Here is a 27907-nt window from a genome sequence, read left to right on the forward strand (position 1 = left end):
TTTAAATGACAAAAGCATACTCTCTGTATACATTAAAAGCAAAATCATATTATACTTCTATCCATCCCCATTCAAGCAAAGAATTTGATGATAGAATCAGTTCCATTCCCAAGTTCAACTATTGAAACTAAATGTTACAAGCAACAAAATCTTAAAACATATGTGCTCGAATGTAGAACATATTGGTTGAAAATAAAATAAAAAATCCTAGTTCGAGTACTTGGGTTGCCCAGAAATAAATAAATTAAAAAAAAAAATCCTAACAATTTTCAACTGAAATGCGTGCTGAATGATGACTCTCAGCTGAAATAACCGTCATTCACAACGCTTCGAAATGATTTTACCTCCTGATCTTAAGAAAACTTCATCATTCAACATTCATTTTCGACCGAAAATTTCGATAGAGCCTTAACATTGCTCGACGATTAAAAGCATGAACCATTACAGTTCTGAAATTGACTACCAAATCAGACAGCAAATGTCTGCAAAAACCACAGATTGTTCAGATTTTAATTTCCTGCAACCAGATCAATACTTCCAAACATTCCATCAAACTTTTCAGTGAAACTCCTCATCTAATTCTTAATTGATTCAGTCTATTGTACCATATTGAGTGAAGTACCATATGAAACAAATCATACTTCACAGGCCTGTTATGCCACAGAAAGTGTTTCTGAACTTTCCTCACTCCCAGCTGCATCAACCTGTACTTCTCTTCCGGGATCGAAACCAGTAAATCTTTCAGTCTCGGCACATCTTCCTCTGGAATTATAACGGAGAAAGCCTCCCAATTCAACGTTTCGAAGAAAGGCGGCACGTAGTTGTCGGATATTATGACAGGAACACATTCATAGTAGATGGATTCAACAACTCTTGGACTGTTAACCTCATAACCCCTTGGGCAGATGCAGTACTTGCTGTTCTTCATGTGCTGAATGTAGATCATCTTGCTCTCCACACCAGGAGGCATGGGGCCTAAAATTTTCATGTCTGGGTCCTTGTTCTCCCAGTGCTGCAGAAGGATGGGACGAAGCCGACCATGAAGATTTCCGGCATAGAAGGCCAGGGTTGAACGGTTGTCCACAGAATTTCCGCCGAGATCTCGGAGAGGATTTCGTGCAGAACGGATATAGATTTCAGGGAGAGAGACATCTTTTCCCAATTGAAAACCTCTCCGAAGATCGGCGTTGCAGAGGGCCCGGATGGCAGATCCCATGGCTTGTGCTGTTATATGGGGTGCCTGGTAGAGGAAGTGAAACTAATCAGAGGAATGGTATATGAGCACATTATAGAATCAGGTTAGGCCTTATGGAAAAAGAATTGTGAATAGAGGATGTGAGCCAATAGTTCAAGGAAATCATGTGTCAAATTGTTTCCTGACTGTTTACATGGGGTCTTTAAAAGTGCAAAATTAGTCCTCATACTCTTTAAATTGGGCCGGAAATAGTCTCTTGAAATAGCCCATATTAATGAACTCGGGGACTAAACTGAAGTATTCATAGGCTCTGGAAAGAATCAAGACTAATGAACAATGATTGACACGTTACAAGAGGGGAGATTCATGTACAATTATCAGAGGCTAATGAAGGCTAATGAAAAATGATCTCAAGGTTAACTAAAAACGGATTAGAGTCTTGATTGACACTAATCAGGCTAAAGAATCGAGGCTAATGAACATATTTATAGGCCCGGGGCCTAAATTGACACTTTTCTTGAAAATTATATTGTTGAAGGCTAACGAACAATGATCTCAAGGTTAACTAAACATGAATTAGAGCCTAGCATGATTTGACCGGGATCAAACTTGCTAATCTTGATTCAAGGAAAAATCGATTCTATTTTCAATTAATTTTTAATATTTCAAAGATTTTTTAGTTCTTGTATTAATAAATGCATTGTTACATAAATATATAGATCGATAAATGACTGCCTGCTATGTGAATACACAAACATGCATTATACAAATAAAAAATATTAATATTGATTAAATCTTAAGCTAGCATGATTAGATACAGGGTTGGTATAATCCAAGTTCAACTAAACCAGGGATTAGCATTTTATTTGGTTCCTTGATTTGTATTTTAGCTCGATTTGAGCCACATAGAGCCACAAAATAATCCCATTTTCCGAGTGACTTTGATTCAGTCAATTATCACAATTATTATGCATTTATATACAGCACTCTTTAATTAAGTGGTTATCATGAACTGAGCATCTTAGCTTGCTAAATCGTTCCATCAATAAAAAGTAAAACTTTTTAGTCACTAACACATTATTCCTATTTTTCTGAGCGAAAAAAAAAATGTTGAAATTTTATTCCAATCATAACAAAGAATTGAAGGCACATGAATCTAGGTTTTGTACCATTAGATATGTTTACTTATGATTCTTAGAAAGTAAAGAACTTAAGGTACATGGATCGAGGTTATGTACAGTTGAACCTATTTCTCAACGACACTAAATTGTAATATGTGTGCTTTCTTACAGGATTACCGACACTAATTATTTTTCCCTTTTTTTAATTTATTTATATTTTACAATGCCTCTCATAATTGTACATGAATCTCCCATCTTGTAAAAAGAAGAAAAAGAGATTCTTAAGAAGTTTTTTCATTTTTTTTATCTGAAATTTTATGGTGGATTATGCCACAACGTATAATCATTACTAGTGGCGAATTAAAAGCCTGGATTATTAAAAATAAAGAGCATGTCATCAACAGATTATTTACGTCAAGCAAAATAACCATACAAAAAATTTCAATTTTGTTAAAAGATTAAGAAAAGTATAGTTCAGAAATTTTGTAAATAAGCTTTTTGATGCAAGATTCAGTAAATTCTTTCCCAAATTTTATAAATGAAAGGTTATAACTTACCCAGTCATGGCAAGCAGCAGCAAAATGATCTGCCCCACCTGTTCTATTCCAGTATGGATATTTCACCCCGATCAAATCTATGTAATTCTTCAAGTGCTGAGCTAAATTTCTGTGGCTGTGCGACTTCGGATCGTAAAACGCGAGTTGTAGCAAGCGAGAACTAAAGGGCATGTAGAATAGGTGAGCCTTTTTGTGGTCTCTCACAACAAAATGTTTGTCTGATTGTAGAAGCTTCATGAGCCAGCCTTCAGAGGCATATATTCCTCTCAAAAGTGGCTGATGGAATACAGGCTTATTTCCTTCTTTGTAGACATAGATTTTGAGATTCTGTTCCATCAAGTTATAACTTCTGCAGCAAAGAAATATGTTGCTATAAATTGAATGGATTATAGTTACAGATTATTGCAGTATTCTTATGGAAATACAAGTGTTATGAAATAATAACATTTGTTACCACTGAGAAATAATGTCTACAACAAACATTTAGAAGTAGGAATGTCCATATAGTACGGTAGTAATTTGAATTTGAAGTGTGGGAATCAGTCAGGAGTTGACTATGCCCCATCTAACTAAAAAGGCAATTTTATGTCAAATCCAAAAAGTTTTCACATTTTTACTACAAGTCTTCCATCTGTTTTATTCAAACTTTTATGTAAGGGTTATATTAAAGTGTCAAAATAGTCCTTTGACTATTTACATGGCTCCCTATCAAATCTTTTTCATTCGCTTTTAGCAACAACGTTTTCTCTTTGCGAGATCCGAAAGGAGTTATTTTAGTCCCCGAGTCTAAAAAAAATGCTAAATTAGTCCAAAGACTATTTTAATGGGAGCTAAAATAGCCCTCTTTATGAAATATTTTAACTCACCAAAGACTCTGGGATTAAAACGACACTTGCAAAGAGTCAGAGGACCATTTTGTTTAAATAGTAGATAATTTATCTATCTTCTTGTTTGATATATTCAAACAAGAGCTTTTGAAGCAACCTTAAATCACATGATTTGCTATTCTTCATTTAAGACTTTCAATAAAATCACGCCTTCAATGAAAATAAAAGACAAAACTTGCTTCAAACTAGGTTGGTGGGTGCCTTTTGTACCAAATGAAGGATATTATAAACCATAAACAATGATCATAAATATTTTAAAGCAATATTCATATTCTACAAGGAAGATTTACATACATTCCATCCGATTATTATGTATTTACATATCTAACACCTAAACTTCAATTTTTTTACATACATGCCACTATGCCACTTTACCTATGCAGGAAAAGGTGTATTTCACTTTTTAAGAGTTAACATAATGGTATTTTTGATGTGCTATGAATAATTGAGGTTGTGTAAATGTAAAATGTAAATTTTAGATGTTAGATATGTAAATACATAAGAATTGGGTAGAATGTATGTAAATGCCCCATTTTAAAATGGTCTAGCAACTAGAAAATGAAATAGGAGAGCATTATAAAATAAAGGCTGCGTGTCCAAGTTAATAAAGCATTTGCATACGATATGAAAGAAAATAAATATACAGCCGGCATTATTAGCTCGGATGGTTAGGGGTTATGGTTGACATTGTTCGGCCATTTTCATGCTTCTATATCAAAAAGAAAACTGAGGCCATATTTGGGACCATTTTTTGTTTTCTGCTTTTTGTTTTTATTTTCAAAAAATAAAAAAATAATAAAAAAAAATATGTATGTAATATGTTTTTTGGGACTGATTTTTTATTTTGTTGAGAAATTATGTCCTTTGTGCACTAAATACGATGGGTTCATTGAAAAGCAAATGGCTTGCAACCAAAAAAAAAAAAAAAGGTGTAGTGAGAAAATGAATTTTGACATGGAAGGTCAACTAAATATACAATTTAAAGTATTAAGGCTATATTTGGATGGTAGAGATTAAAGTGGAAGGAAATGAAGTAAAAAAAGGGCTGAAAAGCTGAAATCAAAGGCCTTAGATTCATAATCAAACGAAAAAATCATGGCATTTCAAATTATTTGCTCCACTTTACTTCAATCTAAGAATGTTTAAATCAAATAAATCAGATGGAAAATACTAACATTTTGCTGGATGGCTCTCCTTGGTAGGGCTTCTCTTAAACTTTTCAGTAGAAAAGGCCCACTGAGACCAGATAATTTGGATAAATTTTTTGTACGTTGAATATCAAAAGTTATACATCAAATACTCTTAGGATGTTGTTTCAAAATAGCTTCCAAAAAACATTTCTGAATGCAGATTAACAAAAGTCAAAAAAATATCTCCACTCTAATAACATCAAGCCCATTTATCATAAACAAATATCTCATAAAATTTTCGCTAATTTTGTTCTAGTTTTCTTCTAGATAATTTAAAATTATTGGGTCAAGTTCTTAATGGGTACATTTTGGTCGAAGATTTTCAGAAAATTGAATTGATTATTGGTCCAAATGGAGCTAGGACTGAATCAAATTTGGCGAGCCACAAGGTTTTTTTTTTTGGATTGAGTTATTATATTATCCAATTATAAGTCAAGTGCAGTGAGATCAAGGCTCATGTTAGATTTAAATTTACATTTTAATATAAACTGTTTCCACTCTGCACTAGATCATTGCATTAGCTAAGTAGTTGAAGCATATATGCTTACTTTAGAGCATTGTTTGCACATGACTTGAGTTCGAAAAATGTTGACTACTAACAATTTATTTCAACTCTTATTGTTTCAAGTTAATTTGTTTCTTACTTAAATGTTTACAGTTTTCTGTACGCTTGAGATGATTAAACAACCTTTGATTTAACAATATATTATGTCAAAAATAATGATTAAGCTTGTGTTATGGCTAATGTTATAAACTTAAATATTTCAAATTTATTCATTTTCAAGGTGGCTCAAAATCGTTCAACTTCAAATTGAGCTTAGCAAAATAAATGGGTAGAGTCATGACCCAACCTTGCTCCTATAAATTATTTAATCAATTTGATCTTCATACAACACTAAATTGGCTCGAGATCGAATCATTAAATCCTTAATTAAACACACACTAAGGAGCAATATATCACAATCTAACAACTAACTAGTAATGAGAACTCTAAATGCTAATATTCTTCATGCATATTCTTGACATGGTTTGTCATACCAAAAGCATAATTAATAAGATCCACAAATTTAATATTTCCTGATTTATGTTGCTACAAACCTATGAGTTTAGATATTACAATGAATTCCTTTAATAAATAAGAAAATAATTAGGAAGGATCCAAAAAACTTCGGCATGAGGAATTAATCAACTCCTACACAAGTAGAAACATCCTATTTTCTAAGTCATAGATACAAATTGACGCATACTATAAGAAAATAACAATTGGCAAACACTTGTCCTCAACAAGTAAACATATTGATTCTCATTGTCCATCTTTCTCCCCTTATACTAGTGGTTCTTTCTTCTTGCTCTTGCAATTTTATTTTTCCTCAGAAAACATGATAGTTATAGTGTTGGTCGTGGCTCTTACCACAACAAATTTGGATAAATTTTTTACCTCTCTCACCTAAAATCCTCATACTGCCACTAAAACATAGGGAAGTTCATCATCATATCGAAGTTAACCCAAACCACGATGCAAGACACAAATTTATTAAGAACTTACAAGACGGTTAAAACAATGACTCAAAATAAAGAAAGACACTACGGAAATCAGAACATAAAACAAGCATTACAAACAAAGATCGAACAAACATAGGCACAATAAGCTCTACGAGGCGGGAGATGGGGCTAGAGCGGCGTGTCACGGACTAACTTTCGTCAAGTCACCCGTGCGGCTTTAGCGCTCTCTCTTAGCACTAAATCAGCCTAATCACTCACAACACTGGACTTAGCAGCCCCAAGCACTCTTAAGAAGAAGAATAGAGAGAAAGGAATAATTAGCACTTGAATACTAGAATGCTTTGATACCACTTGTCACCTCCCAAAAGAGCCCTTGTGGGTGGTGGGCAGCCCAGGACTTAAATACTGCTTTTCGGCCCTACACCTAGCTGATGTGGGACTATTTGTCCGTGACAGGCGGCTTCAGTGAAGGATGGAGCAATGTCGAGCGACTAGGGAGGAGTGGGACAACTCTGCACTCGTCGAGGTGTCAAACTGCAGCCGGAAGAAGTGTCGTTGAAGGCTGGAATCTGGAGGCGACAAGGATGGCAGTCGAAGCCAAGGAGCGGAGGCAAGAGTGGCAGAGCGGAGATGTGGAGGCAGTTGGTTGTAGAAAGAGAGTCTATAGTGGGAGGCAAGAGTGGCGGCCGAAGCCAAGGAGCGGAGGCAAGAGTGGCAGAGCGGAGATGTGGAGGCAGTTGGTTGTAGAAAGAGAGTCTATAGTGGCTGGAGGCGCTGGGGGTGGCCTGAGGATGGCTGCAGCCAGCTGGGAGGGAGGCGGCAGCGGACTAGACGTTGGAGAGAGGGTTGCGGCCTACTGTAAGGGAGTCGGTAGGTGCCTGGGAGAGTAGCAGGGTTGCGGTAAACCTGCAGAGAGGCTACAGGAGGAGTGTCGTTACTCTCAGAGAAGAGCAGGAAGTGCGGCAATCTGCAGGGAGGCTGCAGACAGACTGGCGGTCTGGGAGGGCAACAGGCTGTGGTAACCTATAGGGAAGCTGTGGAGGGTGCGGCAGGGAGGAATAGTGCTGTGACCTGTAGGAGGCCGTAGAAGAGACGCCTGGATGTTGGAGTAGAGGACTGCAAGGGAGTTGCAGAGGCATGGCAGGGAGGAACAGTGAAGATAAACACCACCTCAGACGAAGTTACAGCCCGAGTACCTTCCTCGTCATTGGATACAGCCTTAGCAGAAAAAATACTCGGATAAAACTAAAATCAAATTTCAAAATCAAGACCCCTAACTGTAGAGACATCAACTCATATTTATAAGAGACTTGACCCAATTTAGGAAGTGTTTAAATTAAAAAAAGAAGAATAAAAATAAAATTAAGATCTCAAATTTTCAGGAAAGGTTTAAATTAAGAAAGGAGATTAAACTCAGAATTTAGGCTTTTAGAAAAGAATTTAAATTAGAAAAGGGCCCTGGAAGAAAAATAGAAAGAGGAGGAAATGAAAGAAAAAGGAAGGGGAAAAGGGAAAGGAAAGGAAAGAGGAGGAAGGACGGGTGGTGGGGCCCCCCTCCAAGAGGACCTGTCAGTCCCCCATGATCCCCGCGTCACACCAAGTAACTTAAACTTAAACATTGAAGTAAGTGCATCATAGGAAATTCCTAATTTAGAATAACACACTTATGATATTAACAATTAGTTTTATTGCGATAATTAGTTTGCCCCATTTTGACTTTAAGGCAACATGTTTGGATAGCAAAAACAAGCTTTAAGCTAATGAGGTAAGCCCATGTACATTAGCTCTTCCTCAAACCTTAATGGGGCAAAACCTAATTGATTATGCAGCAAAATTAAAACAAGCACATAAAAGAAAAAAAAAATCATTGGTGAAAATGATGCGGGAGCACCACGTACAGGACCACGTCTACAATCCCACATATAGTAGTTGAACGTGGAAAGCCTACCGCAACCAGGCTTTGTCGTAGTTGAGAGTTTATTTCTAATTTTTTAGGGTTAGTTTTTTGTGTGTTTTGTTTAAGATAGCTATCAGTAGGGCTGTCAAAAAAGCTTGTTGTTCGCGAACAGTTTGTGTTCGGTTCGTCAATGAGTTCGTGTTCGATTCGTTCGATAAGTAAACGAGACAAACGCGAACAAATTTTTTTCGTTCGGTTAGTTAAACGAACCAAACACGAACAGTGATGCGTTCGTTCGTGTTCGAATCGTTATTGTTTGAAATATAAAATAATATAAAATAATTATATATAAAAAATTTATTATATTCTAAAACATTAAATTTTATAAATTATAATATATAATAAAATAATAATAATAATATATTAATATACTATACTAGTAATATACTAATATAGATATTGTATATTTATATAATATAAGTTATATAATTAATATATAATATTATTTTTATATATTAATATTAGGGATGTCAAACTGGCTCGTCGTTCGCGAACAGGTGTTCGGCTCGTTCGTTAAGAAATGAACACGAGCTTATTTCAAACAAACTAAATTTTAAACGAACCGAACACGAACACAAGCTTTGTTCGTTCGTGTTCGGTTCGTTTACACCCCTAGCTATCAGCATCCGTTTTCTCCCTTCGATGGCTATATCTGACAGTTTATAAGGTGCTTCGGATGTATCCCTTCTCCCAATGTAGTGTTTATTTTCCCTATTCCCCTTCCTCATCCTCCCCACACCACTCCCCGCCGCCATTCCCTGCTACAACAGCCTAGAACAGTTGTCGAAGCTCCTTCATGCAGTTTTTACATTCCAGCCCACGTTCCCTACAATTCCCTGGCTCCGGCTGGCTGTCATCATTGTTCCACGCACCATAAATCCTCTCCCCTTCCCACTAGCTCCCTTCTCAGTCATCTCGGACCATGTCCCAGCCACCTAACTGCTGTCCCAACACTCCTGCACCACCTACCTGCCACATATCCGTTTTCCCACCACCTGGAACCCAAATTTCAACTTGCCATCGCTCAGGACAACAAGGACTTGTTGTCCCGTTGTCATATCTGCCAACTTGCTCCACGCTCCTGCCTTACTGCAGCCTTCTAAACCCCCGCTGATCACCAACACCCCAAGATCCTACCCTAGTTTGAATATTTGTGCCTTGTGCGTTGCTATTTCAGATTTGTGGGTATTGTGTTATTGTTTTTCTCTTTCAAGTGTGTTGATTGTAGCTACCTACTTCCTTTCAATAATAATTAATTTTTTTTCCTATTGTGGTTTAGGTTAACTCCGGTATCATAAAATCAACGAGAAGAACAATCATAGATTTTAAATGATAAATAAACACAATTTTTAATGTTTACCATGAGAGTTTATCATATTTATCAACTTTTACAAAAGCAGAAAGAGGATATCTAACGAGCTGCAAGAGAACTACATAGAAAACATTTACTGAATTCCTAGGAGCAAAAATGAAGATTTAAAGTCCATCAACAAACAATATAAACAAAACAAAAGAGTTAAAGTGAATAAAAATCTAAATATTAATAAACAAAAATATATGGTGCAGGGCTTACCTTTTAAACTTAGAAATGTTCCAGAAAGCAGGTATAAAAAGTTCCTCATCATTTTTCACCACAGGAGCATTCTGCATCAGTGCCTTCACAGCCAAAAGCTGCTTATCACGAACTGAAGGCCACTGCTCTATAATAAATGCAAATTATGTTTCCATAAAAGGGTAACAAAAGGAAGAACATTATAAGATGTCAATGTAATTTTCAAGATAAAAATACCTTTTGAGGATAAGAAGAATGGTATGCTTGCATTAGCTGTTTCATTTCTGAAACTGAGACTGGCAGCCTACCTGGTTTTGTTTTTCTTATGTGAATATAAACATTCTTAGAATCAAAAGTTGAAGAACTAGAAATTGACAATTTTGTGCTGTTTGTAAGGCCTCTCCCCTTCATTCGATGTTCTCCCAAATTAGAATCTGCTTCACTCTCTACTAATGAAGAGATTGCAACATGGCTACTTGAATTATCTACTAAAGCTTCCTTCATGGACTCATTATAACCGGAAGTAGCAGTTTTTAGTGGAACAATTACTTCATCATGAACTCCTTTGTTCCTCTCAGAAAATATATCTGTAGTGTTCTTAGATGTAAAGGCAAAATCAAAGCTTTCTTCTTTTGCAACCCCAGGAGAAGAAATATTTTTTTGTACGTCAATCTCTTCCTCTGTGATCGACCAAGATACTTGGTCCCCGTCATCATTAAGATTTTCTTTCTCCTCAAAACCCAAGGAGATTTCCCTATTGAGATCTATATCCTCCATCAGGCCAGTAATATTAGCTGAGAGAACTTCCTTCTTTGAAACCAAATCCACTTGTTCATCATCTATGGAATCAGATACAGTTCTTCCACTGGCATTTTTAATGTCGGCCAATGCTACCTCCTTAAGGATTACTTTTGGATACGTAGAGTTCTGTGCATCACTTAAAAGTGAAAAAAAATCCAACCGCTTTCTCTCCAGAGAAGTTGCTTCATTTGACAAAATCTCATCTTTCTTGAGGCTAGGAAGTACAGGCAGTGAAACAGTCCAATAAGGGAGTGTGAAAGTATGAAAAACTAGAATAAGTGAAGTAATAATCCCTATCATGAAAAAGAGTCTCCTACTCCAAAACCGGCATGGCATTTGAATTCGAATATTATGATCATCCATTTCATGCAACAGTAAAGCAGCTTAAAGTGAGAACCTTTCTCCTCTGAAATTTTTCAGAAAACAAACAAATCATGCATCGGTGCTTAAACTATGAATCCTGAAGCAGCACTGAAACTGTCCGGTTCAATAAGCTTACATCAACAATCTAATGAAGAGTATCGAACAAAAATTTCCTGAAACTAATTCTAAGCAGGAATCGGATGGACGAATTCAGCCTGTGTTCCCATTTCAGCTTCTTTTGCTACAAAAAAGAAAATGCAAGTAAAGTAGAAGAACAAGAGGAGCAAATTGACGACTTCTAATTAACTGATACAAAAAGGATTATTGCTGAAAAGCCGCCATTTCCGAGAATATGAAGTTCCCGTACTTCAAGCTTCGAAGCGCGACGTGCAAGAAAAAAACCAGAAATTCACTCACCCAAGTCTCTTTCTCCAGTTCTGTTTTCCGTCATGGGGAGAGAGGAAAGCCAACGCCAAAGATTAGTTTTTTAAAGAGAACGCAGTCCTATCATATCAGAGAAACAAGCACTGGTGATGAACCGAAAAGCAGCAGCGAATTAGGGTTTTTACGAAGGAGACTTTCGAACTTCGCCCGCTCTCCTTCTGTAGCATGGACCTGGAGGCCTATCAATAAGTACAGTGAAGAGGGAATTGGAGTTGTAACGCCATTAGAGATGAAACCCGCCGCTTTCTTTTTTATGGACGGAAAATTAGGAAATGAGTTATTTACAAATTTATAATTGATTGGTCCGCCGCTACCATGGCTTTGATTTTTCTAAAAATAAAGAATATCATTTCTTTACAGTCTAGTTACAGAGATCCAAATGTACCACTTTGACCTTCCTCTATTATAATCTACATGATAGTTTGTATCCCAAGTAGGGGTGTAAACGAGCCGAACACGCATTACTAGTGGTGTAAACGAGCTGAACACGAGCGATTCGTTTATATTTCGAGCTCAAAAAGTGTGTTCGTGTTTGGCTCGTTTGCTTAACGAGCCGAACACGAGCTCTTCACGAACAAAGAGTCCTTTTAACAATCATAATCATGTAGCCATAAGACATAAGACAATAAGGATTTAAAAAATAATTAAAAATTATTATTTATATTAAAACATCATTTGAATCTAATTTAATAATTTTTATTCTATTTTTTTAATCAATATTTTGATTGATTATAAATCTTTGTAGCTTTGCAGTTAATTAGATTTTGATTGATAATCAAGGAGTTACTTTAAGATCTCCTCAAAATCCTAGAACAGATAATCACAAAAGCTTAGTCCCTGAAAATACAATAGAAGATGCCAAGAAAACATCAATTATGTTACAAACAGTTTACAAATTAATCCCATACTCAAAACCAAATGAGAGTCTCTCTTCATCTAGGCTTTATATTATAAACTCTATTAAACCAAATAGAGTGAAGTATCATATGAAACAAATCATATTTCACAGGCTTGATATGCCATAAAAGTGCTGCTGAACCTTCTTCACCCCTCTCTGCAACTCCCTATACTCTGACTCAGGAATCGAAACCAGTATTTCTTTAAGCCTGGGGACATCCTTCTCAGGAACAATAACCGAGAACTTCTCCCAATTCAGCACCTCGAAGAAAGGAGGCACATAATTGTCTGCTATTATCACAGGAACACATTCAAAAAAGATGGACTCCACTAATCTCGGACTGTTGGCCTCATAGCCCCGCGGGCAGATGCAGTATTTGCTGCTCTTCATGTATTGGATATAGCTCATCTTGCTCTTCTCCATACGAAATGCCGACGGGCTGAAGATCTTCATGTCGGGGTCATTGTTCGCCCAATGCTTCAGCAGAATGGAGCGAAGATTGCCGTGCAAGCTTCCAGCATAGAAGCAAAGGAGCGGCCTTTGGTTCCATGGCTTTCCACCGAGGTCTTTCAGAGGGTTCTTTGGTGTTCGTACGTGGGTCTGAGGAAGACAGACATCTCTGCCTAAGTGAAATCCGATGCTGAGATCAGCAACACAGAGCGCGCGGATGCTGTGATCCATGGTGTTTTTGGTGTCATATAGGGCCTGTTACAGGAGAATGTAGTTAAATAAAGCAAGATTTACATACATACCATTCGATTCTTATGTATTTATATATCTTACACCTAAAGTTCAAATTTTACATTATGCACCACCTTGTCTATGCATTTAAAGGCATGCTTCAAATTTTTTAAAGTTAAGAATATGGTTTTTTTATATTAAATGAAAGGTTTGGGTGGTACAAATGTAATGATTAAAGTTTAAGTATTAGATATGTAAATAAATGAGAATTGGGTGGTATGATATAAATAAATGCCACCAACAGAAAAAGGAAGATTTACATAGATACCACTCAATTCTCACGCATTTACATATCTAACACCTAAACTTCAATTTTTACATGTGCCACCTCGCATATGCATTACAAAATGTATTTTAAAAAGTTAAAAAAGTGATATTTTTGATGTGATATGAATGGTTTCAACGGTGCAAATATAAAACATAAAATTTAGGTGTTAGATATGTAAGTGCATAGAATTTGTGCATCTAAATGCCCCTAAAAAAAGAAGCTTTTGACTGTAAGACAATTTTTATGTATAGCACAAAATTCTTATGTATTTACATATTTCAGGCCTAAACTTTCAAATAGCACCAAAGTGCTACACACGTAAATATGAAGTTTAAGTGTGAGATATGTATATTTCCCTAAAAAATGAGAAGTTTTTTACCGTAAGATAAATAATTGTTTGGAGATTGAGAATACCCAGTCATGACAAGCAGCAAGAAAATGGTCAGCTCCGCCTGTTCTATTCCAGAAAGGATATTTTGCTGAAATTATATCTACATAATCCTTAAGATGTTTTCTTAAGTTCGTTCGATTGTGAGAATTGGGCACATAAAGAGACAACTGCAGCAGACGAGAGCTGAATGGCATGTAGAAGAGATGAGCCTGCGTGGGGTCTTTAACAAGATACTGATTATTGCTCTCCATGAGTTTCATGAACCATCCTTCCGAGGCATAAATGCTTCCAAGGAGGGGTTGATGGAATATTGGCTTTTTTCCTTCTTGATATATATAAATCTTAAGAGTCTTCTCCATGAGTTCATAGCTCCTGCACGAGGAAAAATACTAGGAATTTTGAAGTATAATCCCCTTCCACTCAAAAGGCATGAATAAAAAATGGTTACATACAAACAATTCTTACAAATTGCATATGTAACATCCAAAGTTGGATATTTACATTTATAACAACTTGGTGTCATAAACCTATGCATGAAAACGTGTTTTTCACTTTTAAAATGATAATGATGGTAATATATTTTATGTTATGCTAAAAATTTGAGTGGGATGGGTGTAAATTCGAATGTTGAAGTGTTAGATATGTAAATAAATAAGAATTGTGTGGTTTGTATGTAAATGCCCCATAAAAAAAATTAATTTTGTATCATGAATCTTAATAAAAAAATTACCAAGATGAGTTTCGAAGCTCTTGGATCTGCTTTGAGATGAGTGTAATATACAGGCTATCAACACCACACACATCTCAAAAGAGATCCAAAAGTTTTGAGACCCGTTATAACCAAAATTTGGTCATATTATTCTAATCCCAACTTTTTTTTTCCCAATGAAGGTCATATGTTGTTACAACCTTACGACTAAATGAAACTCTATGAAATGGAACTGAATCTAGATAACACTAGCTCAAAAAAACAAAGGAAAATTTACATATGTAGCACAGCATACTATGTATTTGCATACCTCACACCTAAAATTTCATATTTACATTCATAGTACTTTGGTGCTTTAAGCCTATGCATGAAAAGGTGATTTTAACTTTTAAAAGATAATAATAGTGCTATTTTTTATGTGATATTAAGACTTTGAGTGTTTTGCATGTAAATATGAAAGTGCGAGATATGTAAATAGATAAGAATCATGTACTATGTATGCAAATGCCCAAAGAATAAATTGTCAAGATGTCCTTGTACAATTTTGGTCAAGAAAAGACTTGAAACTATCTGATTTGCTTTGAGATTAGTGCTATACCTAAAGAATTTGTATTAGAATCATCTCAAAACAAATACAACAGCTTTTAGGCCCATTCAAACCAAATATTAAAACAAGATATCAGATCAATTTTTTTCCTTGTTTCCAGAACCAACCATGCTTTATTGAAGAGTAGAATTGCTCCATTTCAGCAACTTCAGCAAGGTACATCTTCCTGGTTAGAACTTAATTTTGCACTAAAATTACAGCTAGCTTTGACACTTTTGTTGTTATTTTATCGCCTTACAGTTTTCATTGCCCTGTTTTTAAAATTGTTAATTCAACATTGATGGCTTAAGTGTTATTATATATTCATAATCTCAATCATATAATCAGCTTTCAGTAAGATCTGACCTTTTTCAAACGGCTTATAGCAGACACCTATTTAATATAGACAGCCTAAATATAATCCTATTTTGTTTTTTATGAGCATTTACACATGAATGCAAAAAAAAAAAACCTATAATTTCACAGAAATTTAATGAAGCCATTCATACAAAAACCTCATACAAATAACTGCTATAAAACAAAACGTTTCCTGATTGTTTTCCCTGGTCAAATATTTCACATATAGAAGACATAAGAAGTAAAACAACAAGTTCAATTTCCATAAATAGAATACAGCAAGGATTTCAATCAGGCAATAAACTAACTTCGTAAACTTTGAAATGTCACGGAACAATGGAGCAAAGAGGAGTCGATCATTTTCTATGGGTCGAGCTTTTTCAACCTCTTTCTTGGCAGCCAATATCTGCTTGTCAACTGCTGATGACCATCGAGGTCTCTACAAATGGAAGAATGGGTCAAAAGACTGAAATTACATATTATCTCAAGGAAGAGTACACACATACCACTCAATTCTTATGTGTTTACATATCTAACATCTAAACTTCAATTTATACATATATATGCCACCCTACCTATGCATGAAAATGTGTATTTTGCTTTTTTAAGTCAAAATACTGGTGTTTTAATGTGATATGAACAATATGGGTAGTAGGAAGGTCAGAAACAAACTTTAGCTGTTAGATATATAAATATCCAAGAATTGGATAGAATGCATGTAAATCCCCTTGTTTGAAAGATGATGAGAATGATTTTAGATTCTCCGATAAATACACGTACCATTGAACGGCGAGAAGCACGATTTTTAAGCAGTAGAATGTTCATCTCAGACATTGATAGTGGCGGCATTTCCATCTTCTTCTTCCTCCTCAAGGTGTTAATGATACTTCCATTGTCATGTAATATGGTTGGTAAACTCTCAGATGCCGTTAAAGCTTCATCAATATTAAGTGCTTGTTTTTTCTCCAACTCATTGCCTATAATTTGTGTTTGCTCAACAACCGAAGGATTATTTTCTTTGCTTTTTCCTTCTTCTAGTAAAAGAAAACTATCTTCCGAATTCTTAACAGTCTTTAAAATGTTGTCATCTTCAAGATGGACTGAGAACTCCATATCAGATTCTTCATATTCATCGAGTTCAATATTACTGTTAGGGTCCTCATCTTTTTCTAACTCTTCATCCATTTTTTTGATGCTAAAACCATGATTTGGTTCCTTGAAAACCTTTATTGAATTAATCAAATTCTGTGAATCACTTGAAATAGAGAGTCCTCCAAGGCTTAAGGACTGAGAAGAAATGTCCTTATTTTGGGAGCTCCCCTCATCATTTGCAGGTAAATTGGAAGAAGGAAAATGTGGTGAAAAGTAAATTCTAGAGGGAAGTGTGAAGGTTTGAAGGATTAAAACAGCAGCAACCATGAAAGCCATGGCTTGAACCACCCTTCTACTTCTGATACCACAGATGAACTGAGACTTAGCAATAAAACCTTCCATATTGATTTTTCTGAAAGTCCAATCATTACTTAACCTTGGAGAGAAAAGAAAAAAGCTAAGTTGGTTCAAACAAACAATGAGGGAACTAATAAATTGAAAATCAAATGAAATTTTCATAGTCATGAAGCTCTTATCCTTCTCATCTTTAAAGTTTTTTTCATGTAAGAATGAATAAAAAATACAGAATACAGTGAATTTAAACAAAGTTGATTGTAAGTGAAATAACCCAAAACCATGACAGAATTATAGAAAGTGAGGAAATGCAGCAGAAGTTATCGAATTAAAATTAAAACTTAGAATGTTTCATACAAAGTTATAAATTTAAACAGAAAAAAATTCAAATCAGGAAGGTTGAACTGGATCAATCTCGAGTTCTCTCAAAAAAACTCTTAGGACTTCAGACAGAACTTAAAAAAGCATCAAATTAAACACGGCAATGTTGACGCATTACTGATTGTCTGTTAACCAGGGTATCATGATTTCTAGGTCAAAACTATTCATCCCCGACAGAAAAAACTCAAGATTTGGAAAATAACTTAGATAGAAAAAGACGCGTGAATGCTTATGAAATTGAATGCTGTTAGAATTGTTGAAAAAAAAAAAACAATCGATCTGGGAAAGAAAACTAACCTAAAGAGCCTTTGTTATGTTGATTTGTAGCCCTGTTCTGGAACTCATCCTTTCAATACGACGGTAAAAGAGAGTAGAAAATACTAGCACCTAGAGCAATAAGTGCTTCAGAATTTACAAATTTACCCCTTCGAAGCAAACAGAGGGGAATAACAGACAGGGCTGACAGTATAAGAACCTTTTATTTTTTTACTGCCCATACAAATAATTAAAAATATGCACAAAATATAATTGGACTTCAATTTGATGAAGTCTTTTAATAATTTAGGCAGGAAATAAAATTACTAAAAATCGACAAATAAATTGAGCATAAAATTTACTTCAAAAACTTTAAGAAAACTAGTAAGCATAAAATAAACATGCAAGATTTATCAGATCTCAAAATTAAGTCTTAATAAATGAATTAATATACTACAGTAACAGTCGTTGTAACATTACTCATTTTTGTTATATTACAAGTTTGTCATAGCTATGTTATTAATACGACTACCTAATGTATTGTAATTTGCATGTAAGGAAATATAATATTTCACTTACTTTTTGTTTGGGCTTCCTCCTTACTCATTATTCTTTCTGCTTTTGGCTATCATTAAGGGAAGCTGAGTTCTAGTCTTGGTATCAGAGCATTTTTTTGTTCCAAGACTTTCTTGATCCTACTTGTTTCCAAATTCTTTTCGTGTCTCTAGATTCAGTTTTTGCTGCCTTTGCTTCCATGGATTCTTCCACTACCACCTAGTCCACATGCATGGGTTCACTCAATAAGATCAAATAAACCAACATTCCCAACTCCCTCAAGTTCTTGAGGTATGACATAAAGACCATGACAAATTAGCATTTGTCCTATGAAAACTGTCAGGCTTGGAAAGTCCAAATTCAAAAAATTTTAACCTCTAAGAGTTTTGTAAAATTCTTAGATCCTACCACTCTTCCTCCCCCAATATTCAATCAGCAAGACACCAACCACCAAGAAGAAACAGAGGCTAATTGACATAAATCTTGCTAAAACCATCATATCAACCATTTCTCTATCCATCATCTCATTTATTATTGATCTGAACGGCACAACAAAAATATGGTGTACCCTTGAAAAAAGGTTTTAAGCCACCAACTGATCCTGAGTGATTCAACTCAAAAATGAATTGAACAATGTTTCCATGGGCACAAGTACCATGACCCAGTATCTTACACGATTAAAACCATGGTTGATAACATCGCCACAACATGATCCAAAGTTGACAGCTTCCTCCAAGCTTTCAAGGATTCAAGACCGCTACTCAGATGCAACTAAACCCCATCATCTTGGAAATATTATACTCTCATATGTATAGCAAAGAGTGTAACCATGATAATGAAGCAAGCAAGATTTTCCAACCAACAAATTTTCTTACACAAAAGAACAAAAGTACCTTCTCAGCACAAAAAAAAAAAATTACAGCAAGCTTTTCCCAATGTTCAAACTACAAAATTCCAGCAATCAACCTAAGCAAAAGAATGCAATTAAATGCTAAATATTTTACGATAAAGGGCACTCGGCTGCTACTTGTTGGCATAGGGCTAACTTGTAGTATAAACTCAACATTCCTCCAATCCAAAGGCCTTAGCTACTAACCTTCATCCTCAGCAGTAAGAATAGATCCTATACACTAGTGTCACGACACATATCAATTCCCAAAACCAGTACTTACATCAATCGATTCCATATCACGATACTGACAAAATCACCGTCGAAAATTGTCATACAACATATATTTCACTATTGGTAAGGGTATTTTAATCACTCAAGATCATAAGTTGATTCTATCCCTTCTTTTATGTGCCCACTTACTTTAGCATAATTTCATTTTAGTTAATAAATTAAGAAAACAAGAACTGCTAGTTTTCTTTAAGGCTAACAACTTTTACATACAGGATTGTCACAACAAGACAATTCTACTAAGTGGTCATGCTAATCAAGGCCTTTATCATGCAAATAAAGGCCTTTATAAAACTCCCGCTCTTCAACACAATCACATTGCCTCTAGCACCATATGACACCAAAGGGTCGGGCATCCTCATAAAAAAATTGTGTGAACTCGTTTCTAAACACAACCAACAACTCAAGATTTCCACTCTTTTGACTGCTTGTAATGAGTGTCTCAAAAACAAGAGTCATAAATTGTCTTTTAATTTCAACACTACTACATATACTCTTTTTGATATGTTACACTCAGACGTATGAGGTTCTTTTTCTCATCCATCTATTCAGAATATACATATTATTCCACGTTAGTTGATATTTTTCACGTTTTTGCCGGTATATACCTATGAAAAATAAATTTGAAATAACTCTTTATAAACCTATTAAATATATCAAAACTCATTTCCATAAAGATTTTAATATCTCAGATAAGATGGAGGAGGTGAATGAAAATCACACCAACTCCTTAACTATTTAAATAGTAATGGTATCATTCACAAATTTAACTGCCCTACACTCTCGAACAAAACGAGTTAGCTGAAAGTAAAAACCGACACCTTGTTGAAACCACTCGCACTCTTCTCAACTCAGCTCATGTCCCATTCTCAGTTTTGGATTTAAGCCATTCTCACCGCCAATTATCTAATCAACTATTTTCCCTCTTCCACCACTCAAAATAAATCACCATATCAACTTTTGCACAACAAAACTATGGAATATCAACACCTTCACACCTTTGGATGTGATTGTTTTCCCTGGGATCCACTAGCAGTCCACCACAAATTCAGCCCAAGAGCTCCCATATGTCTCTTTCTCGGTTACAACTACATCAAAGAGGTTACAAATACCTTGATATTGACAATAAAAATTTATAATTTCTCGCCATATTTCTTTCATCAGAAATCATTTTCCCCACCAACATGCATCCATTACCTCTTCTTCCACTACTGATTCTTCATTTATCACTTCTTCCTTTCTCGTCTCCATCTCCACTCTATCTCCTTCACATCAATATTAGCCTTCTCACTCCCATCCCACACCTACATCCCTCTCTACCCCTAACTCCAGTCAATTACATTCACTCTCCTTCATATCCATCTCTTAATCTACCACAAGTCATTCCCTCCCTAACAATTTATGTGTCTCTACCTATCACCAAACACCCTATGTACTAGATCTCAATCAGGCTCCCTCAGACCACCAAACCTTCTAATCTTCAACAACTCCTACATGTTGATGCTCCCATTAGATTGACTTAAGCCAAAAATCAACCTCACTGGTTTCAAGCCATATCAGATGAATTCATGACATTTCAATAATAAATGACATGAGAATTGATTCTTCCTTCTTCCAACCAACATATCCTTTAATCCAAATGGGCATTCAAAACAAAATATCACACCAATGGATCTATTGGTCACTATAAAGCTAGTTTAGTGGCACAGGTGGTTCTCAACTCCACGACATCGACTACTATGAAACATTTAGCCAGTTGCCAAATTTCTCACAATAAGGATGCTCATTACTATTGCTACTTATGAGAACTGGGACATTCGACAGCTTGATACATTCAATGCCTTCCTTCAAGGCAAATTGGAAGACACTGTCTATATGAAACAACCCCCTAGCTTCGATAACTCCCAACATCCTAACCATGTTTGTAAGCTTCGCAAAGATATTTATGGCTTAAAACAAGCTCATCGTCAATGGTACTCTATGTTTCCTCAGTTTCTTCGCACTCAAAAATTTCATGTAAGTCAAGTTGATCCATCTTTGCTAAACTATCAGAATCATAATATCAAAATTTATCTTTCGGTATATGTTGATGATATCCTCATTACTAGCGATTCCACATCCGCTATTAACACTCCGATTCATCATCTCAACTATCAATTAATCCTAAATAGTTTCGAGCCATACCACATTTTTTCGGGCAACAAATTCATCACACATCCACTGGTTATTCCATACATCAAACTAATTGTATCAATGATCTTCTTAATACCACAAGAATGCAACAATATAAATCTGTCCTTACAATCCTCCCCAAACATCGACATCATCAAAACAACACTCCTACACCTCTCTCTGAACCCCACGAATATCATCGAATTGTTTCAATGATATTTGTAATTATAAAAGTTTAGACATGATGTCGATGAATATGAAAATTTTGGTGCCATTTATGTAGAAGCTCCAAAAGAAAATAGTCTTAAATAGTCCCACACCGAAAAATAAAATGTTTATTTAGCGTTAATAAAGCGATGAGCGAGACAAGCGGGCGTGTTCGTTGAAAGGAGAGACGGTTGGCATCTCCCCAGACAGGGACGGGAACAGCCTTCGGGCTTTTCGTTACCGATCACATGCGGTTGCTTTCCACTTCGGTGGATCTTTACCCAATTTTTTTCAATTTACATCCGCGCCTCTCAAATCCCAAGTGATTATATATGTATCTGAACTCCTTCGCATGTTCCAAAAGGTCGAGCAGATTCGTAAACTGGATTTCATTTTAGGATTTGACGCGTCACGAAAAAAATTTATAACATGGCATGAATGTGTGCAATAATTTTTTTGAATTCATGATCATAATAAATTTATAACAAGATAAATGTAACGAGATTTGTACATTTGAATTCGAGATAAGCTAATGTTTTCTAGATTAAGGGCCTGATTGGGCATCTTATTTGGTGCATAGAATACGTCTGGTTGTTTGAGTAAATTGCGTTTTGATAGTTTATGCGTTTTCAAAATGCAGAAAATAGACTTATCTAGGTGCGGTGAGAGCTTATTGGTAACGGTTTGACTTTTTCAAAATAAAAAATAAAAATTTGTATTAGTCACCGCACCTAGCTTATCAGCAGATTATTCAATAAGTTACAGCTACCTCCAAACAGACCCTAAAAGAAATGAAATAAATCGAGGAACATCTTATTAAGAAAAAGTAATAAGTTCATAAAAAAGATTGGTTGAGGAATAGACGGCCAATCCGTGAACAACAAATAGATATTCACACCAACAATAATATAAAAGTATTTTAACCCTAGTAATCTAGCCATTATCAACTTGAAATTCTCTCAACAACTCTGCAAAAAAATTTTCAAAGATCTTCAAAAAGAGCAATAAGCGAGCAGACCGGCCATCTTAGGGCCAATCTATTGTTTTTCTCAAAGTTGAATGGCTAAATTATGAATACAAAAAGTCACCATAAAAATAATAATGTCATGGAATGCCTCTCTATTGCTTTGCTTTTTCTAGTAATATTTAGTGATGTTAGTGGATGTTTATGTCTATGTTCATGTAATCTATGTGATTATTATATGATTTCGTGTGATATACAAAGTTTTTATATGATGAGCATGTCATTTAGCTAAAGTGTTTGCTTCTAGTCTTGTTATATCCGTTTCATGCTAGTATATTTTTAATGTCATGTGTTTCTTTTTCTTTTATTATATATCTATTTTATGTTCATTTCTCTTACTTATTCATTATTTGCATATATAGTGAAAAATAAGTTTGGGGCGAGATGTTATAACAATTTGTGCCATAAAATAAGAATAAATATCTAAATCTTAAACTTTCCTTACAAAATTAATATATTTAATTAGAATTTAGCAAGATTTAATAATAAGTAAAGAAAATAATTAAAAGTAACATGAATCTTCATTAAATATTAAAAATTCTTATTAACTCGTTAATAATTGACCTCTAACAACAATCAAACACTTACTAATATAAGGATCTTAAACGCCCAAAGTAAAAATTGACGACATAAAATTAATTCATCAAATATATAAAATTTAATAACTAAACAAATCAAATTATTTAATGTTAGTATCTCTTGAATTATATTCTTTTTAAGTTAAGTTATGAAGAAATGAGTAATTGGCTTTGGAAAAAAATTGTTAATTAAAATCATTAAAAGAAAGTTTAACCATATATAGTAATCCTCTGTGAAAATTATAAGAATAAGAAAAATAAAGGAAATAAAAATAACAAAGGCTCAAGTTTATAAGGAACAACAAGTTCAAGAGCCTAAGAGGAGAGGCTTGAGTTTAAGCTTATGTTCAAAAATTGGTACCAATCTCCACTTTCAAAGGTTAAAACTCAAAAGCATCCTTAACCTAAACTCCAAATATTGTATTTAAGATGATATTAACAAAATTTCTATTATTTGATTGATACGCCTAATTGAATTTTATATACATTTGAGAGTTCATATTATTTTAGTCGAGAAAATATAAGTTATTCAAGGATGCTCATACAAAAAGGATATTAATATAAGTAAAGTTGGGATAAAGAGAACTTTTAGTAAACTTCAATCTTAAGAAGATATTTGTGTACTTTAATTTTTCTATTTACTGCATTTTTAAGGAATTCGCCAATCATAAACTATAATTTTTCATGAATTCCAAAAAAAAATATAAAATTAGGTGTTGAATTACTTGAGTGCATGTAATATTTAAATCTAGAAAAAATTAATTTTCTTAAATGTGATATGATATTTTTATACTTTACATATTATTTGTGTCATTTTTATGCCTTTCTAGGATATATGTATTTAAATATGCAATATACATGTTGAAATTTACTTAAGAGGAGTATAAGGAGCCAAATTCAGGCTAAGTCCCAGCCGGACACCCGGGTGCCCATGCCCGACGCCTAGACGCCTGAACTAGATCTAGTATTTGTATAAAAAAAAAAAAAAAAAGTAAAGTTGGAAAGTATGCACTCTGTCTGGATAATAGATGTCTAACATAAAAAGTAGACACCCAAACCAGCGCTTAAGCTTCAATATTACAAGAAAAGATGTTATAATCGACAAAAAAACTGACAGTTTTGTACCCACAAAAAATATTATGTTAATTTTTAATGTCATAGCAACAGTAAATCAGCTAGATAATTTAATACGACATAACTACTGCCTATCTCGTCATTTGTTTGCAATACTAAATTCTGATATGTTTTTTGGATTTATCACTTTTTTATACTGTCGGTTCGACTCTTAATGTTAACCAACATACGAATTTCATCAGTTATTAACGAAACTGCATATTCTGAGGGAGAAACCGACGTATGTTTTTAATAAACGATGGATTTTAACTTCGGTTTAGTATAAACCGATGGCTATTATTTCGTTTATAAGCTAACACTAAATGACCTTATTATCAACTTTCTACTGAAAACTCTTATTTCCCTTTCTTCTTTCGTGCATCCCTGTCCCTGTTATGGTTTCACTCAAACCCCTCTTCCTCTCTTGTCCCTCTCCTGGTTTCACTAAAAACCCTAGCTTTTCTTCCTCCCTCGTCTCTCTCCTAGTTTGATCAAAAACCCTTGCTTTTACACTTCGTCCCTTTCCCGCTTTGGCCCAAAACAATCACCTTCTAGGGCGTCGATACAGTCGCTGGCTAATACGACAAATTAGGAAGAGAACGACGGGAGCTTGGCTCACAGAGACCACATTAACTCCTATCTTCCTCATCCTTCCTCAATGCTTCTACCAGAATCATTATGGAAATGTATGCCTCTTCGAGCCATTCATACTCTGTGTCCTAGACTTATTAAATCCATTGATTTAGAGGATTTAGTAAATCCCATATTTATCCCGAGTCTGCGTCGTTATGCGATTTACGAGAGCTCAAGATTTACAGAGCTATTTTTTTTCATTTGGCAAGATTTAGCCTAAATCATGCATAAATCATGCTTAAAACTAGCTCCTAAACACACCTAAGTGTTAGGTGGGTCTGTTTGGTTGCAAGTAGGATTTAATTTGAATATGAATTAATAAATCTTGTAAATTTGGATTTATCAAATCCTGAGACGATTAAATCCAGAAAACTACTTGGTATGTTAGTAAGTATTTATATAGTTTAATTACATGTTTTAAACATATAAAATATCTCTCGTTATTCATGATGTAATTTTTGCCAAAATGAATTTTTGAGCATATTTGGGCAAATAAACGTACTGTGCAAACGTAGTCTTTCATTATAATTGATTAGTATGTTTGTAAATATTCTTATAGTTTAATAGGGGCATTTACATACATATCACCAAATTCCAATATATTTGCCTACCTACCAAAAAAAATGAGGTGGGACCACCGAAATCTTTGATATCAAAACAAAAATCTTACTTGTTTAATATTGTAGTTTGTGTAAGAACACATACATCAGTGGAAAGTCGCATGTTCCATAAACTTAGCTTGAACTACGATAATCGCTCGAAAATTAATTCAAGATTTGGTTCGTACAGAAAACTCGGATCAAAACAGACACGCCGAGCAACGACCCAAAATTTTGGATAGAATTTTTTTTCAAGCCAACATCAGATCGGCCCAAAATCGGATCGTTAACATCCTAGTGATGTTAATCAAATATGAATTAACAAATAGTTTGAAATTAATATTTAGTTTTTTTTTTCGGTATTTTGTTGGATTTAAGTTGAATCCATTAAAACACATTTATCTAATATTGTATGTCACTGTAGCTACACCAACCATCTCACGTATATATGTATTTCATATGTTATCTACAAGTATAAAGTTAATCTTAAACCTAAGCATTGTCGGCTCCGCAACTTATAATTAGATCACTTTCACACATCTAAATATATTTCGAGAAGAAAATATTTCATATAATATAAAAGTGTTCATTTTATGACCAAATGAGCAATCTAATTTCTATTACAAAAATGAAAATTCACTGTTGATTTATATATCATCTGCACATATGAGGTAGTGTAGAAATCACAATGGATTGAATCATTGAAAAGCATTTAAGTTGGAAGTTATTATTATAAATGTTCGCCGAATTTGAAGATTTTATATAAATGCCCCTCAAGCAATCATTTATGATTATTTATGCTCCTTGATTTATTTCATACAACCATACTGGACAGCGCACCAGTACTCGTAGTCGTAAGGTCGTACCGCTGCAAACTGCTACCAGATTTAGCATTAAAGAAGTTGAAGATGTACAAACATACCACTTAATTTATGTATTTATATATGTAACAATTAAACTTTAATTTAATGAATGATACCTCGCATATTCATGGAAGGATGTGATGAGCCATCACCAAGTATCATGTATGATACAGATTTCGAGTCAAATTTCAATTAACAAATAATAAGAACTCTAATTTCAGCAAATTTATAATTTAAGTGTCCGGTTTGACGAGATAGACCAAATTATATCAAATTTGGTCAAACACAAATCAAATCAAGCTCAAATCAAGTCATTAAACTATTTTTAGAAGCTTTTTCAAGAATATTTAGAAGGTCAAATGAGTATTGAATTTTATAAGTTTATAGTCGAATTGAGCGTCTCGACAAGACAAATCCAACAAGTATAAAACAAAAAAATTTCAACATCATTAAGACACTCAAATGTTCATCAATCACTATATGATCAAATGAAACACTTGACTGTATGACGGAATTCTTCCCCACTCTTAAAAAGAAGGAGAGAGCTTGAGGTCTCAGGAAGAGCTTGAAGTTTTGAGAATAAGCTGAAGTCCATCATTACTCCTGTCACTGTTGACCACGCATCAGACCACCAATTGCCGACGGACACCCATTTATTTCGACAAGTTCATATGCGCATCGATGTTGTAACTCGAGAGACCTTGTAAGTATCTTTCATCTGTGGGACAAGTGATTGTAACTATAATCATTGTTTTAAGTAGGACTCTTTAGCTGGGTCAAAACTTCATATGTCACTACTAAATTTTTTATCTTCTGAGTGTGTGTTAAATTTTCGTACTACACTAAGACGATAATATATTACTCTCAAATCTTCTTGGACGCATCAGAGATGTATTTTATTTTTAAAAATAAAATTGGGGATACCTTTTAATGTGATATGAAAATTTTGGGTGGAATATGTAAAAAATAAATTTTTGAGTTAGATATATAAATACATATGTACGGAAATGCCTCTAAAGAATTTTAAAAGTATTAAATTTGTTTTGATGTTAATGAAATATATGAAAAAAATAATTACAATTTTAATGATATCATTTCAAAAAAAAAAAAAAGTAGCAAAATATTCACATTAATATTATGATGCATATAAATGGAGACAGAATTTATTTTTCGTGTCAATTGTATGTGATGTAATTTCCATCACAAAGAGATGGCAAAAAAGGCCTGGCAACTTATATAATGTATCATATATCTTGATCATAAGTATAAGACATATGGTATTTTAGGGGGCAATGGCCGACATTTTACTGTCAAATCATTTGCTTATAATGATGAATATGAATTCAGGCTTCGCCAACTTTAGAAATTTTATATATATATA

General features: G+C 34.4%; 3 protein-coding genes across 3 annotated transcripts in view; 1 reads left to right on the top strand and 2 right to left on the bottom strand.

The window, feature by feature from the left end:
• Positions 1-98: 98 nt before the first annotated feature.
• LOC110031208 (probable glycosyltransferase At5g03795) lies at positions 99-11776 on the bottom strand. Its single transcript, XM_020734300.1, has 6 exons — positions 11544-11776; positions 11263-11367; positions 10200-11169; positions 9984-10105; positions 2874-3222; positions 99-1240 (listed from the first exon to the last, which is right to left on the bottom strand). Exons 3-6 carry the CDS (start codon positions 11124-11126, stop codon positions 572-574), a joined length of 2067 nt encoding a protein of 688 aa, XP_020589959.1. The 5' UTR covers positions 11127-11169; positions 11263-11367; positions 11544-11776; the 3' UTR covers positions 99-571.
• Positions 11777-12355: 579 nt separating this feature from the next.
• On the bottom strand, positions 12356-17706 carry LOC110031212 (probable glycosyltransferase At3g07620). The gene is given in 6 exon segments (XM_020734304.1): positions 12356-12594; positions 12597-13173; positions 13892-14240; positions 15829-15959; positions 16301-17048; positions 17645-17706. Coding segments are annotated over 5 exon segments (1863 nt in total). The 5' UTR covers positions 17015-17048; positions 17645-17706; the 3' UTR covers positions 12356-12502.
• Positions 17707-21116: 3410 nt separating this feature from the next.
• Positions 21117-27907, top strand: part of LOC110031198 (protein JINGUBANG-like) — a 12710-nt gene continuing 5919 nt past the window's right edge. The window contains exon 1 of the mRNA XM_020734284.1: positions 21117-21261. Coding sequence (XP_020589943.1) covers positions 21117-21261 — 145 coding nt within the window. The remainder of the gene's footprint in view (positions 21262-27907) is intronic.

This window comes from Phalaenopsis equestris, unplaced genomic scaffold (assembly GCF_001263595.1).
Source record: "Phalaenopsis equestris unplaced genomic scaffold, ASM126359v1 Scaffold000787, whole genome shotgun sequence".
Classification (NCBI taxonomy): domain Eukaryota; kingdom Viridiplantae; phylum Streptophyta; class Magnoliopsida; order Asparagales; family Orchidaceae; genus Phalaenopsis; species Phalaenopsis equestris.